Source organism: Sinocyclocheilus rhinocerous, unplaced genomic scaffold, assembly GCF_001515625.1.
Source record: "Sinocyclocheilus rhinocerous isolate Xijiao unplaced genomic scaffold, SAMN03320098_v1.1 scaffold126, whole genome shotgun sequence".
NCBI classification, from domain to species: Eukaryota; Metazoa; Chordata; class Actinopteri; order Cypriniformes; family Cyprinidae; genus Sinocyclocheilus; species Sinocyclocheilus rhinocerous.
The window spans coordinates 170,404-187,423 of record NW_015662929.1 but is presented as its reverse complement, the minus strand read 5'-3'; the positions used below and the strand labels follow the sequence as shown (position 1 = coordinate 187,423).

The window sequence follows — 17,020 nt, the reverse complement described above, 5'->3', positions numbered from 1 at the left end:
GTCCCCTTTAAAGGAGGGCTGCTCTGCAGAGCGTGTGTGTGTGTGTGTGTGTGTGTGTGTGTGTGTGTGTATGTGTATGTGTCCGATTAGCTGGGCTGTTGTAGGAAGGGAGGTGGTCTCCATCTCCGGAGACTCCCAGAATCTTGAATGATGCAGCACTTGATAGATAGATTGGAGGTAAAGTCTTTCTTTTTTCTCCATTTCTCTCTTTTCCTTCCATCTCCCGTCTGCTGTTTGTGTAATAACGGAGGAAGATCTCTGGGGAATTTAATACTCAGGTGTCCTGACATTACTATGGATGGCTAACGGTAATTGCGTTTACTAATGGATGTTGGTGTGTATTCCTTAGTCGTGTTCTCTAGTAGGGAAGCGTCAGCTGTAGGCTGCTGGTAATCATCTGGAGGTTTTGTTTGTAGAAACAGCCTAAGAAAATCAGCGGTGTTTGCCGGTTAAACCTCAGAGAAATGTTGTTTGGCTTGGTCACATCTCTGGAAGTGGCCGTGAGAGAATGTAGAGGTGTTTTACGTCCTGGGCTGGCTTTGTGTTCAGCAGCTGCATTTGTTTGTGTTATGCGTTGTATGTAAGTTATTTTTAGTTGCTGGAGAACAGCTGCAGACTGGCAGGCCTGGTGAGGTATTTTTCTGACTCTGAGTGAGTCCTGCAGTTGTTCAGCTTTGGCCAGTGTCATTGGGGTGAATATGCCTCTCAGGGCTGATCTGAGGTCAGTGCTGTCATGCACCTAGTAAACTGTAAACTGTGATTAAAATACGGTTTAAGAAAGATGTTCAAGACACTTGCCTGGTGTTGAAGACGTGTGTATCTCTGCAGAGGCCTTTGTATTTGTTTGGATTGAGAGACAGTCAGACTGTCCTGAACAACAGGTGGCAGCAAACACACTGCTGTATAATCTGATCTGTAGGAGAGGAAGAGAGTTACGGGGCTGCCATTTCAGGCTAATTCTACCTAAGTATTCAGTATTACATTTAAGATGATATTTTTCATTTTTGCCACTAGTATTATGGAGAGAAAGAGGGGGATGGGATTGGAAAGAACCAACAGCTGGGATTCGAACTCGGGTTGCGCACAACTGAGCTGGGTGTCGAGGTTTAGTGAAAGTGTGTACAGATTGACTGTAGTTTATGGACAAAACTGTCCCTGGAAGTTCACAAAAACATGATAAAAACTTCTATAACTTCAATATATGTTTTCTATGGGAAAAATAAATTCAATGAAAAATAAATAAATACTGAAATAATAAATGTTGGGTTTGGGTTATCGTTAAAGGTTTGGGTTTTTGGGTTCACCCAAAAATGAAAATTGTGTCATTATTTACTCACCCTCAAGTTGTTCTTTCTACTGTTGAACATGAACGATATTTTCAAGAATGGGGGTAACCAAACACCTTCTGGTCCCCATTGACTTCCAAAGTATTTTCATGGGACCGGCGACTGTTTGTTTACCCCATACAGCTATGAAAAAAGTTTTCACCTCCAGGCTCTTAATGCATGGTTTTTCCTTCTGGAGCATCAGTGACTGTTTGAACTTTTTGTAATAGATTCCCTCAGTTGTCCTCAGTGTGAAAAGATGGATCTCAAAATCATACAGTCATTGTTGGAAAGGGTCCAAATATGTAAAAGATTCCGGAACACCAAAGAATTTGTGGGACTAGAAGGATTTTTCTGAAGAACAGCAGGCAGTTTAACTGTTCAGGACAAACAAGGGACTCATGAACAACTATCAAAAAAATATAAATAGATAAATAAAATAAAAACAGCTGTGGATCATCCAGATAACAACACAGTATTAAGAATCAAGCGTATGTAAACTTTTGAACGGGGTCATATTTATAAATTCAGCTATATTTTCTTTTGTGGACTAAATGTAAACGTCTTTTATGTGAAATATCTTCAGGTCACTACTAAAATACAAATTAACATGCATTTTGTATGATCCCTCTTATTTTGGTAAAATAATTAACATTTTGCAGATACTGTAAAGTGTATGTAAAATTTTAACCACAACTGTAGATATCCACATTTGCATTTATCCTAGTGTAAGACTTTTTGACATTTTTAAATATATTTTGGTATATGAGGGTTCAAACTAAATATATTTTCTATAAAAAAAAAAAAAAGATTTCATTGAGCTTCACAGATTACAACATATATTCAGCGTATATTTAAAATATATTTTGGACACAAAAAAAAATATATATATATTATCCGTGGATGTAGACACTAATACAGTTATCGTTATATACACTGAACAAAATTATAAACGCAACACTTTTGTTTTTGCCCCCATTTTTCATGAGCTGAACTCAAAGATCTAAGACTTTTTCTATGTATAAAACTGCACATTTTAGAGTGGTCTTTTATTGTGGCCAGCCTAAGGCACACCTGTGCAATATTCATGCTGTCTAATCAGCATCTTGATATGCCACACCTGTGAGGTGGATGGATTATCTCGGCAAAGGAGAAGTGCTCACTAACACAGATTTAGACAGATTTGTGAACAATATTTGAGAGAAATAGGCCTTTTGTGTACATAGAAAAAGTCTTAGATCTTTGAGTTCAGCTCATGAAAAATGGGGGCAAAAACAAAAGAGTTGCGTTTATAATTTTGTTCAGTGTATATATAATCATATATTTTCATTCTTGGTGTCAACAAGCTTAGTAAATGCATGACCTCTGTTGAACATTAAAAGTTCTTCAGACACAAATGCATCATCATTTGAGTAAAGGTGCGGTCACATTAGTGAGATTTGACAGGTAAAAATATGTCCATGCATGAAGCACAGCTCATAAAGAAGTCACGCGAAATTACGTGACCAACTTAAACCTGGTGCAAAATCTGCAAATCTTTCCACTCAAGATTCCCAATTTGATAAGAATTCTATTGAAATTACTGGATTTCGCCCAAAAAAATTTGCTGAACATCGGTAAATGTGACTGCATCGAGTCTGGCTTTTATAGCATGCAGCTTGTGCTGATGTATTTGTTCAGGTTTTATACACGCATGAAGCCTGTGTGTGTGTGTGGCAGGATGCTTGTATTGTTTTTGTGGGAGTTAGACAACAGAGTGTTATGAACTGGTTTGAAACTGCAGTAAGACTGTCATGTTTAATAATGAATAAGCCTTCATTACATATAGACAATATCACAGTGTCTGAACAAGCACCCAGCTCTGTTTCATTAAGATGATGATATTTTATACGGTATCTTCATATCATGCACGGATTAGCTTTATTACCATTTCAAGGGTTTCAAGAGTTTGAAAACATTATGAAGCTTCAGTACTTCACATAAAAGCTCGACTTTGTTAAAATAAATGTTTGTGTGCAGGTAGATAAGCAGCAGCAGAGCAAGGACTCCGTGTACTTCAGAGATGGCGTACGGAGGATAGACTTCATTCTGTCTTACATCGACGACAAGGATGGAGAAAAGAAACAGGTGTGTCATCCACCCAGTTATGTTTTATAGTTGATAACAATTTCTGTTTTACAGGTTTATATTCATATGATAACTTTTGGCATCCTTCTGTGAGTTGTGAGATAATTAGGGAAAAATATTATGATTTGCCTAAACAAATTACTAACTCGTAAACTAATACCCATCCTACAAAACATTTTTTCCTAACCCTTAGAAAAGGTAATTAGCATTGAGTCAGAGCCGCTTATGTAAGAACTTACTGTGTGGTTTAATCTCTCTATAGATCTGTTAAAGGTTTATCCGATTGTGCATCCCTTCACACTGCTGATAACACTAGCTGTCATAAAACTGAAGGCATCCTAGATCAATTTTCCATTCGTAAATTTTCCACAAAGTTAAAAGTTGTTGCATGAGTTAGTTTCACCTCTTTAGGTGAGTTCTGTACATCTTTGCTTTGATCAGTTTACATAATTTACATCAGATTAAAAAGAAAAAAAGTTCAGTGTTTGTCATACAGTTTATTTAAAGCATACATTATGTTGCTCATAATGTTTGCCAAAGCCAAATTTAACTTGTTAGTGTTAGCTTTGGACTAACGCTTACAAGTTTGGCATTTATGGTAAACTAAAATATATTTAAATGTCATGTCTATTAAAACCTGAATGCCATCTATTTAAATCTATTTGCAATTTCACATTGTAATGATGATGTTGCAATTAAGTACATTTAAAATATCTAAACTTTAAATGTAATATCCAATAGGACTGCAGATACAATTACAATCAAGTTTTTTTTTTATGCGCTTAAGTATGTTAAGCGCATAAAAAAATGTATGCACCTTTTAAAAGTGATTCTTTAAATCATGACAAAAGATTTAAATTTACTTTAAACTAAAACATTTTAATTTGTCATTATTACATAGTGCACTTTTTAAAGGGATAATCCACCTAAAAATGAAAATTAGCCTCAGCCAGATCTACACGCGCGGCGGTTAGAAAGCGAGCCTAAAGCGAAGTACGCGAATAGGAAATGAATCGCAGAGAGCAGCGTGCTCTTCCCCCAAACTCTCCAAATAATACTCATGAGAGTCCTCTTCAGGGATGGGCCGTGAACAAGGAGGCACGCATCTCTTTGCAGATTCACTCGACATGATTAATAAACTAACTTTCACTTTCAACTTATTATTTTTTTCTCTTGATTGATACTGCTTTCAGCAGTGTAGCACACACACACACACACACACACAAAGCGGTCTCTGAAAACAAAGAAACCTGGATATGTGACCGTTTCACATCTATTTATAACCTCTCAGGTGCACGCATTCCAGTGACGTCACCGACCGAAGTAATTTAAGCCAATTCTTGGCGTGTTTGACACACATGCTTCACAACCGGTCGAACAAAGAATGTTCTCATTAGTGTTAATGAAATGCAACATCGAGTGTAGCTTTTGATAGGAACTAGAGATTACGGTTTTTAAAGTTTTAAATATGGATATTTTTCTTACACAAACACTTTGCTTTGCTTCACTTCAGATTGCATTTAGTGAGTGAGTGAAGTGAAGTATGTCAAGTATGGTGACCTATACTCGGAATTTGTGCTCTGCATTTAACCCATCCAAGTGCACACACACACACACAGTAGTGAACACACACCCGGAGCATTAACCCCCCCGGAGCCGTGTGGAGCACTTTTTATGATGGATGGATGCACTTTATTTTGCTTCAAAATCTCGACCCCCATTCACTGCCATTATAAAGCTTGAAAGAGCCATGACATTTTTTAATATAACTCTGAATGTATTTGTCTGAAACAAGAAAGTCATGTGCCTAGGGTGAGCGCATAATGTTTAATGCACATGCAGGATTTAATGCAAACGGGAATCACAATTGCTGAAAAAATATGTATCACATGATTAAAAGTTGTATTGTGATTCTTGTGCACAGCCAACTGGAAAACAAACAAACAAAACAGCAAAACAACAGCAAAGTTTAAGACAAAGGGTGAAAATAAAAGAAGGCTTAGTACAGCCTGATAAAACCTTTGACTCTGGCCACTGGACGGGCACTGTACCCCCGGCAGCCCCCAAACTCTGCCTATGCTGACAACCCTTGTGTACTGACTGTGTGTGTGTTTGTGTGTGTCAGAGGTGAGAGTCTGTGTGTACTTCCACATTCTTGTTACTTATAAAGTATGTGCTTTACCAGGCCTTCACAGTTCACACACATGCAGCTTTACAGTCTGTCATTTCATGAATAGTTACCGGAAACCCTTTTTGTCCTACGTACGGTGTGTACTACACCAGAAGCACAAATCGACGATTGTCAGATGTGTTATTGAACTTTCATGCAGGATTAGGGATGTTCATATTAATCATTTAACCGTTAACCGCAAGTAAGAATTTTGACTGATTAATACTATCAGTTAAACAGTTTAAAAGGTTTCGCCACCCACCCCACACAAGTATTTTTTTTTTAAGTTAACTGCATGAATATTGCTACACATATTTAACATCTACTGTAGATCTATAATGTCTATATTAAATGTGCGCACTTTCAAGTGTTTGTGCGGAGTGTGGAAGCTGAAAAGGCGTGCGCTTATACTGCATGACAGTTAACATAGAGGCACCGGCGCGATCACATTCCATAATTTTTGGTCATACAGACAAGATTAATTACATCGTTCGAATCTGTTAAGGGTCTACATTTGTTTGTGTACACTCACAATAACAACTAAACGTTGTGTGCTATAAAATAATGGAATCAAACAGGATACTATTTCTGCTGTCTCTGTTCCTGTGAACTTGAGCGTGTCAAAAATGAACCGAAACTCCGTTGCCTCACAGACATGAGAAATATATCTATAGAACGCGAAATGTTTTAATAATGAACCAATTCAAGCAGAAAACAAATAAAAACTATCAACAGGCTGCATGAGCTCCAGACTATCCCCTCAGCACGCAGAATGTTACTTTTTTAAAATAAAAACTAAACAATTTGTGGATTGAGGTAGGCCTGCTATTTTTATTTGACGGAAAAAAACGATGCCGTTTCTTCAAAGCTTCAGAAGGATTGAGTGTGTTTTCGTTTGATTTATTTAAAAGAAAAATATTTATTGTAGGTCTATTTATTTTATTCGTTTTATTTATATTATTCTGTTTTTCTCTGTTGTCAGAAACGCTGCAGGTGCGTGAAAATCTGACAATGTGTGAATCCAGGTTCTGTTGTTGATCTGTTCTGTATGCTGCTGTTTGCACATGTTAAAATAACTCAGTGAAAATATGTTTGTATACTTAATGGGTCAGACACTCATTAATTCTATTTTTATTCAATGCTAATTTAATATGCTAATCTTATCAGTTAACGGTTAATGTTCGGATAACGAGCGGCGGTTGTCAGTCGGGAAAATTAACCGAAATGAACATCCCTATGCAGGATCGAAGGAAGGAGTTTGAGGCTAACTTACAGAAAGTTGGACTTGAGCTGGAGACTGAGGACAAATCTGTGAGTGAAACATCTGAAATCACGTATGACACCAAAACCCCTATCAGGACATCGATATATATTATCAGTCATACTTCGATATAACATTACACATTTTCACCTGTTATTGTTCATTTATAATAAACTGTATTATTAGACACAGCATTAGTAAAAAGTCATGCACCAGTGTTTGTCTTTCCAGGAGTCTGAAGATGGGAGGACATACTTCCTGAAGATCCACGTTCCATGGGAAGTGCTGGCAACATATGCAGATGTTCTGAAAATCAAAGTGCCTTTTAAAGCCAATGATATTCCAGATAAAAAAGACGTGCCCTTGAGCTGGCTCTGTACTCCCTACCGTCTGCCCGAGCATGTGATGCAGCCTGAGCCTGACTACTTCACCGCCACCTTTGACAAGAGCAAGACTGACTTCTTCCTCATCGAGGATAAAGAAACCTTCTTTCCTCCGTCCACACGGAACAGGATTGTAAGGAAACCAGTAGAAATGCCAAGAATACATAAAATTATTACAAGATATTACATTGTAGTAACCTCCATTGCAGCATGGCCTTATTAAACTTTTACTGAGGAACTGCCCTGTGACCAAAGGCTTAGTTTATTTTCTTCTCCATGTAGGTATATTACATCCTTTCCCGATGTCCATACAGTAAAGAAGACAAGGATAAGAAGGGCATCAAGAGGCTGCTGAACAACGGGACCTACGCAGCTGCCTTCCCTTTGCATGACGTAAGTCTTTAACAGAGGAAGATGTGCATTCAGTGGCATAAACCTAGATGTTTCTCTATTCAGAAGGTTTTGTGCCATAGAAAAAACAATAACGTTAATGTCTGTTTTTTGTAGTGTAGGTACTGGACCAGGTCTCGTGATGCTAACTGTGAGAGCGAACGCTATTCCTTGTATAAATACTGGGCTCGTTTCAGCAGCTTTTACAAGGAGCAGCCGCTCAACCTCATACGGTGAGACCAGCAAACCCCTTGGTTTATATTTAACTTCCTTTTATTAAAAACACACACAAAAAAATTACCTTGACATTAGGGCTGGGCGATATGGCCAAAAAAATTTATCACGATAAACTTTTTCATATCAGTCGATATCGATAATTATCACTATAAATTTCACATTTTTATTTCTTTCAAGTTTAAAGGCCGATTTTTGCTTCTAAGTGAAAGTTGTAGAAACCAGACCGTTAATTGTGGTTTAAACGACCCGTTATGGCCAGAACATGACAAACACTTCACGTTTTTTGAATTCTTTACACTTTTCCAGTCATTTTTCCTTAACTAAGTAAATATCTCAATAGAAAAATGTATTTCTTAGTTTCTGCATGTTGATATTGTTTCAAATCATGATTGACATTTTCAGTCTTTAGACAATATTCTTTATCTTGATAATTATGTATTTGCTCTAAAAATGTATAAATATACACTCAAGAAATCTATTTTAAACAGCCATTATAAGCAATTAGAATCCACATTTTCACAATTTTTGTTGAAATACTTTATCCTATCCCAGCTTAAACTACTAAACATTAATAGGTTGATTCGACCAATGGTGTGAGTTTGAGGGCGGGACTGTCTGCTTGTTTGAACATTTACAGACGGGGCAGTGTTCATTAAAGCAGTGTTCATTAATGCAGAAATTCACACAATGCAACGAATAAAAAGAGTGAAAATATAGTTAAAAACAAGGTTTTAATTTTTTTTACACATTTTTCACTAAATGAACACCAGGAAGAATTACATTTAATAATTTTCATTGATATGCACCAATATAACAATACAAATTATTAAAAAGCAATATATAGCTAGGTGTATGTACTAGGGCTGTCAAAATGGTTGAAAAACTAAATTCAAATTTTTTACTTAAATATTATCAAAATTCGAATTATATTCGAATTTAAAATGCAGAATTTCAGTTAGGGTGAAGAAAAGCTTTTGGCTTCTCTCCTGAGGCCACAAGAGGGCGCATCGAGCAAAATATTACTGCACGTTTATTCAAAGTGGTGCAGGTGTCGCTCATTATCAATTACTCCACCGGCCTCGCTCCGTTCCCACGGCTCTCGGCCCCGCCCCACTCGTCACAGACGTATAGTGAACTTAATAGCATATTGAAAGCACCGCAATATTTTTATTATAATTTTTGTTACTCAAATAGGCTGATGCATATTTTGCACTGCTTTTGTTAAAGAAATTGCGGCCGGATGGCAAAAGCTGACTCCAAATCATCAGTTCTTATTCTGTTAGATCTATCTGCTGCTTTTGACACTGTGAATCATCAGATCCTCCTGTCCACCCTCTAGGCTGCCTCCTTAACGCACACCTAAAATTCAAATGCAACGGTTTTGCATTAGAATGCGGATTTTTATTTTAAATTTGACGAATATTCGAAATTCGATTTTTTTTTAAAGCCCTAGTATGTACTAAAATATCTACATTAAAACATGTAAAATGCCAATACAACATTTTCGAGTGATGATGGAAATAATTAATTGAATCAGAATTATGAATCGATTCATTGAAACTAAGTAAAGTTGTTTTTATTGCTGAAGTTTATTAACACTATTAAGTCTTTCTTAACAGTCTCATACTCGTGAGCCAAGGAAGAATCACATATCTTGTCTAATGACGTTGTGACGGCTTTTGACACTGTGAATCATCAGATCCTCCTGTCCACCCTCTCATCACTAGGCATCACAGGGTTTCCACTTCGCTGGTTTGAATCCTATCTCACTGGTAGGTCTTACTGCACGTTTATTCAAAGCATAAGATAACATGACTATCTGTGAGAAAAGTGCATAATGTTTAAAATAATGTTTATAAACCAATTATAATTAAGTTGCTTAAACAACTATAAACAAAACAGCATCATGTATGTATGCATAGTTTAATACAAAGGGCCGAAAACCAATCACACAGAGTGCATTTTACACTTAAAAACACGAGTTTGCAGTCGTGGGGAAAAAACCTTCCATAAAACCTTCCATAATGGCTTGGTTACAGTTTTGATGTAAACAAGATCTTCTTCACATTGATGTTCTCTTTTCACGCAATATTTGTAATTAACAACGCAGCAGCGCTGCACGGATCTCAGGCTGCCTGGCGGACATCTCAGCATGGATGAATGAATATCACCTACAGCTCAGCCTGGCAAAGACTGAGCTTCTCGTCTTCCCTGCCACTCCAACTCTATAGCATGATTTTACCATCCAGCTAGGTTCTTCTATAATTACCCCATCAACTTCGGTCAGAAATCTTGGTGTAATCTTTAATGACCAGCTGACTTTCAAAGACCACATTGCAAAGACTGCTCGATCTTGCAGGTTTGCATTGCACAACATCAGAAAGATCAGGCCCTTTCTAACGGAGCATGCTGCACAACTTCTTGTCCAGGCCCTTGTCATTTCTAGGCTGGACTACTGCAATGCTCTTCTGGCTGGACTTCCATCAAGCACAATCAAACCTCTACAAATGATTCTGAATGCAGCGGCACGACTTGTCTTCAACGAGCCCAAAATAGCCCATATTTCACCTCTCTTTATCTTCTTGCACTGGCTACCTGTTGCGGCTCCCATAGCGACAACTGAAAACTCATCTCTTTCGACGCTACTTGACTTCATTCTAAAAAAAAACAAACACTGTCTTTCTCTTTATTTATTCCTTCCCTTTCTAGCTTGTACTTATTTGAACAATGCCTAAAACTTGGTATTACGAGCACTTCCTGTGTCTCTTTGCCTCTTTAAGAAGAATCGCTTTATGTATCCCCCAATTGTAAGTCGCTTAAGATAAAAGCTTCTGCAAAATGACTAAATGTGAAATTAACTCAAGGTTCCTTGTTAAATAAATGATCACTAAATAGATGGAATCTAGAGAGCGTGAGGTGTTGCTGACACTTTGAGCAAGTGGATGGAGGTTTCCTTGATTAATGTGTTTCCTGTACCACAGGAAGTACTATGGAGAGAAGATCGGCATCTACTTCGCTTGGCTGGGTTTCTACACAGAGATGCTCTCCTATGCCGCAGTTGTTGGTCTGCTCTGTTTCATCTATGGTGTGGCCACCTTTGACGAAAACGTCTGGAGGTGAGGATAAGACTAGAAAACTAAAAACAGAAGACGGTTCATTTTAATGCCCGCTATAGTGCCCCTTGTGGCAGCGCTAAGAATGCAACGCTTGTAATGTACAGTATTATGAATTGCTCTCTGACATTTCGTAAACACAACGGCATGTGAAATAAAGCTAGAGTTAAGTATAGTCATTTTGAGTTTGGGTTCACAGAAACAATTTGTGTTGTCTTCTGCAGTAAAGAGATCTGTAATGATACCATTGGTGGGCAGATTGTCATGTGTCCTCTCTGTGATAAGAAATGTGGCTACTGGAAGCTCAGCACGACCTGTAGCTCCTCATGGGTGAGTGAAAAAATAACTGTCCATGGTGTAACAATTTTTACGTCTTTTATTTATTTATTTACTTATGGAGCATGTTTTTGTGTATTTATTAATGTAAGTTATACCTTCGTCTGATTGCCTTGTAGCAATCGTATCTGTTTGACAACACAGCGACGGTGTTCTTTGCGATATTCATGGGAATATGGGGTGAGTAGAGAGCTCTTGTAACTGTTGTATTCTAGGTTCTAGAATTGTATTTGTTACCTGTGTCTAAATTTGTTACATCAAACTACTGCCTACACCTTCTTTACTTATACCTTGTGCAGTTTGATGTCAGTTGATCAGCCAATGAAAATAGGGATGAGCCATAATTTAAGAGAATGTGTTAATGTTTGAATGTAGTTTTAATTGTTATGATCATGGTGAAAATGGCGCATACGCTGCCTAAATTTGGTAAATATTTAATATTATCTTTTACTCTGACTCCCCCTAATGGTAAAATATGATGCTTGTTCTTAAACATTTAATAAAATCCTCATGTTGTCAGTCAGTCATTTACAACAAACGTTGTATTTAGTATGTCATGACACCTGGTTGCAATAAAAACAATTTTCTTTTAAATTATGCATATTTAGTACGTTTTATAAACAATAGTAATATGTAAATAATGCAAAAGAGGGTCATCATGGGGTGTTTCAATAGAGAGCTGCAATAATGACGTATTTTTGTAGGCCAACCCAGAAGTTAGCATCACTTCCCTCGACAAAAACCATGAGCCTTTGAAACACTGCAGAAAATAAGCTCTGTGACCAACAAAAGTTTATGATTCTTACACGTTTTGTTCAACATAATTATCTTCACAAATGAGCACAACTTTTATTTTGAAGCCTAAATACAAGGCTATGAACAAACTGCAGTCACATGACTTGATCCACCATAAGTTTCAGACGACTCTTTTAGTCTTTATTTAAAAATAATTGTCCCTGAAAGTTTGAGTTAGTACTCGTTTAGTCGGTCTCATTTAGCCACTTAGCAACTGCCTTTTTCAAGACAAGTGAAGCTTTAAAAAAAGAGGTTATTACTGATGTATTTTATGTTGTAGAATAAACATGAAAATATCTTGAGCTTGTGTTAAACCCTGACCTTATTTCAGAGATTTAACCAAAAACCCATTCTAAAAACATTGACTTCAGGACGATGGAACCAGAATTGCTAAAATGCTAACTCTGGGTTCTGGATTTTGGCCTTCAAAAATACACCATCATACAGCACTCTATGCGTCCAGGAAACAAACACAATAGACCAATTTGGAGTAGACATCACAGTTACATCACTTGCAGCTGCACGTGCATTTTGGTGGCAGAAAAACAATGGGAACAAGTGGAGGGAAACGGGTAAAGTCCATGAAATTAGAGAAAAAATGTATTGTGCTTCTGGATGTCAGAATCGGAATGCAAATAATTTTTATAGAATACTGACGTCAAAGATGCTATTTGAAGCTAAACGCAGACGTTTAAACGGACAAACTATGGATGAAACCTGCTATGATTACCCTATTTTAAAGCATAAATTAGATTTGAAAAATAGGTCTATATAATATTTACATAGAGGACATATTGTATTAGCCCTACAGTTAAAGCATGAAATACTATTTAAACCTGTTTATTAGTTTAACCTAGGTACTATTTAAACATGTACCTATTTTATCTCACAATTCTGACTTTTTTTCTCGCAAATGCAAGTTTATGTCTCTTATTTCGGACTTTATAACTCAATTTAACTCAATTGCGAGTTTGTCAATAGTGAGGGGAAAAAAGCCTGAAGTGTGGGATATAAATGATTCTCATGATTCTGAGCCGAGGGGAAAAGAGAGAATGACGAGTTGATTTTTCTTATCAGAATTGTGAGATATAATCTCGGAATTGCGAGAAAAAAGTCAGAATTTTGAAATATAAAATTCAAAATTACCTTTTTCCTCCGTAGACTGCTACTTAAAAGCTGTCATTTTCTGCCACCAGATAGGCTCCGCCCACAAAAACACAGAAATTGGTCTATATAGAGAGATTAAAGTTGTAATTTTTCTACGGTGTCAGTGACTCTGTTCCTGGAGTTCTGGAAGCGGCGTCAGGCCCGACTGGAGTACGAGTGGGATCTGGTGGACTTTGAGGAAGAGCAGCAACAGCTGCAGCTCAGACCCGAATACGAGACCAAGTGCACCCACCGTCGACTCAATCGCGTCACGCAAGTACGCATACATATCTAATGACCCAGAGATTTTTCAGTATGTAGTTTTACCAGAAATTACAATATTAAAGCAAAAAATAGCAAGTTTTGATCATATAGCGCTAGCTAGGGTCTTGGAAAGACTTTTCTGCATAGTTAAGTTCCAGATGTGCTAAAGTACACCTGGCCGTAATTTGTAGACTCTGTTTAGTTGATTCAGGTGTGTTTAATTAGAGTTGGAACTAATGCTGCCTTCACATGCTATTGGAATTTTCCTACTTCCCACTTGTGAAGATAAAACTATGAGTTTGTCGCATTCACATGCTTTGTTGTTGGAAAGAACCCATTCATGAGTTCACTATTGCCTGTTTCTTGTGAAAATCTTATTAAAGCCAAAAGGTATAGAAGATATTGAGTCAATATCAAACAGGGTTTGAATAAAATGTAGCGTCCCATTCATTGCTAACCACAGACACATTCACTGCTGTAGATATTCAGCTTGCTGACGATTCTCAATTTTCAGTCAAATAAATGCTATTTTCATTTTGTTATTTATTAGTGCTGAATTTACATTTAATGATGTTTATACCATTGTTTGATGCAACTGCATGCCGTATTTTTATATGAAAATAAACAAGCTGAAAACACTCTCTTAACTGAAAAACCTTTAGTGCTTTTCTATAGTATTAACCTTCAGATGTCAACTATACATCGGATTGGTTTCTTCTTTAAATTATAAAAAAGTAAAAATATGAATGGTATTATAATGTTACACTAAAACTAAAACAATGAAAAAACCCTTAAGATAACATGTAGAAAGAAAAAAACACATCTTAAGCGTGCAGAATAACATAAGTGGACTTTGAACGATTAATTGCCGCTTTGAACGATTACGTAATTGTGGCATCCATGATTGTAATTGCGATTAGAAATTAGATTAATTGTGCAGCCCTAGTATATATACACGACTGTAACAACAAGAGAACGTAATGAAGATGTTGTGGGGAAAATGAATAAAACTTTACAGGACTACAGCTAAGTTTATGGCCCGCCCAATGCAGAAACTCAGATATCAAAATTACCTCGAGTTTCCCAGTTGTAAATACGACTTGAGAGGCCGTACATATTCGCTTTCTGACTAGGAAACTCGTAATTACGATACTTCTGATAGCACGTGAAGGCAGCATACACTCTGAAGGAAAATGGCTCTCGGGATCCCGAATGAGGAAAAGGATATAAAGGATGATACAGATAATTGTCAATTTATTGTTTACTTATAAATGTTCATTGCAAAATTTTCTTGAATGTCACCCTTTGTTCTGAATTTAATTGTTTGTTGAACTTGCAGCTGTTCATCGTTGATTTTTAACTGTTCCTTCAGCGGATTTTATATTAGCTTTAAAATGTTTATTTTTTTATCTTACTTTTCTGCTTGGTTTATCTAGACTCAGAGAGATGTGGCTCATATTAGACCCATTAGTCAGTTTAGATGGCATATTTAATTTGACAAAATAAAAATGAGGCTGTGATGGATGGACATACACGGTATGCACAATATATTATAACAAGGTCTTGCACACAGCTCTTGTTTTATAAACAGGTGCACATAAAGTGGTGCGCATGCGTGACCAAAATAAAAAATGCGCTGTGGAAATAAGTTCAGACCGCTCACTGACAGCTGTTAATGCACAATCACTGTTTTAGATCAACTAACTGTAATACTGTATAAGATTTCATTGAAAATGATGAAAATTCATGTAAAGAAATCAAACCGTAAAAAGGAAAAATAAATAAATGAAAATATAAGCATTGTATTTTTAGGTGTACTATAAAATAATAGTGTTTTTATTTAATACTCACTTTTTATTTTAAAATATAATAGTATTATCACACTTTATTTTGTTTATCATTTGATTTTTTTAAAAACGAAATAAATAAAGTGCAATAATATTCTTATTACTATGATTATTTTTAATAGTTATATTTAATAAGTCACACTATATGTGCAGTGTGAGAACCAAACCAAATCTCCAAGTGCTCTCATGAGAACCAGACTGAATAAACTGAATGTTTATAATGTTTTTCATCCTCAAGAAAGTGTCTTGGAAGACATAATTTCAGTGTTTATTAGCTGAACGTAGTGAATGCCGCATACAGTAGTTCATTAAACGTGGAAAGAGTCTGGGGCCGTTCACACAGAATGTGTTTTTCCATTCCAATGCGCTACTTTTCCATTGTTTTTCTACGTAAACACACGCTAGACGGACGTGTATGACCACTGTGCTCGCGTCTTGTTTCTTTTGCATCTTCTCGCACATGAGCGCCACGTTTTTAGGTTGAGAATTTCAACTTTTGCACGCAGCGCTCCTCATCAGTGTCAGTTCCAAAACAGTGGACCAATCAGAAGTCTCAGGTTTTTAGATGCAGCGATTCGTTCTGTGTGAACGGCCCATAAAGGTGATAATACACGGGGCAACTTTTTGAGCAATGTTGCCGTCAACGGACAACCAGGTGAGACACAGGGCCCACGACCGATCTAAAGTATTCAGTTGCCCATTCTCAATGGGAAAGTGCCCAAGCAACATTGCTCAAAAAAGTTGCCCCATGTATCATCACCTTGAGTGACAAATCTGAAGAACCTAGTGTTCATTTTCAAAAGTCATATTCAATCAGATTTCAAACCATCATATGAGTATCTTAGGTTTGTAAAACTCTTGAGGTCCTAATAATATATTAATTTGACAGAAAATGGGCAGAATATGAAGTGACAGAGTCAGGTGTTGTGATTTCACAAACGGAAGGTGAGTTGGTAGTGAAGGTTCGTTTATCCACCAGCCAACTGAGAAACTAGATAATCTGCGTGTTTGTTTGGCTTTGTTCGTATTGTGTAGGAACAGGAGTGGGTTCTAGACCAGAGCCCAGCTGATAAAGCAGGCAGGTTTATCCTGTGCTGGGCCACTGTTGTTTTGTGGGTAAGGCAGGCACAGGACGACGATACTGTAGATCGGTTTCTGTGTGTGTGTAAGAGTGTGTGTAGCATTAGCAGCCTGCTTGCAGTGTGATCGCAGCTTTGAAAGACTGTAGTTGTAGAATGAATCTTTACTGTAGAGATGGCAGATGACTCATTGGAAACGGGAAGAGTCCTCGTAGAGAGCCGTGTGGACACTGACAGCACTAGTACAGTGCTAGTTTAGGGCTCCTGTGCCAGGTGTGTGGTGGTGGTTGCTCATGATCCCTGCTTTGCTTGCTTGCTGTGTAGGAGATGGAGCCTTATTTACCTCTAACCAGCAAGTGTGCTCGTTCAGTACTGTCCGGGGCCACCGTCCTCTTCTGGGTGAGCATTAAAACCGTCTGCTACTTTTGGCAAACTAATAATTTAATTTGTTCATTTTATTTGTTCTTATATACTGTATATATATATATATATATATATATATATATATATACACACAGTATATATATATATATATATATATATATAT

At 37.1% G+C, this 17,020-nt stretch overlaps 1 protein-coding gene across 1 annotated transcript in view; it reads left to right on the top strand.

Annotated features, from left to right (window-relative positions):
- Positions 1-17,020, top strand: part of LOC107728425 (anoctamin-5-like) — a 43,185-nt gene that overhangs the window by 13,862 nt on the left and 12,303 nt on the right. The window contains exons 5-14 of the mRNA XM_016538586.1: positions 3,345-3,452; positions 6,865-6,933; positions 7,115-7,399; positions 7,549-7,659; positions 7,774-7,889; positions 10,875-11,009; positions 11,231-11,336; positions 11,462-11,522; positions 13,409-13,560; positions 16,798-16,872. Coding sequence (XP_016394072.1) covers positions 3,345-3,452; positions 6,865-6,933; positions 7,115-7,399; positions 7,549-7,659; positions 7,774-7,889; positions 10,875-11,009; positions 11,231-11,336; positions 11,462-11,522; positions 13,409-13,560; positions 16,798-16,872 — 1,218 coding nt within the window. The remainder of the gene's footprint in view (positions 1-3,344; positions 3,453-6,864; positions 6,934-7,114; positions 7,400-7,548; positions 7,660-7,773; positions 7,890-10,874; positions 11,010-11,230; positions 11,337-11,461; positions 11,523-13,408; positions 13,561-16,797; positions 16,873-17,020) is intronic.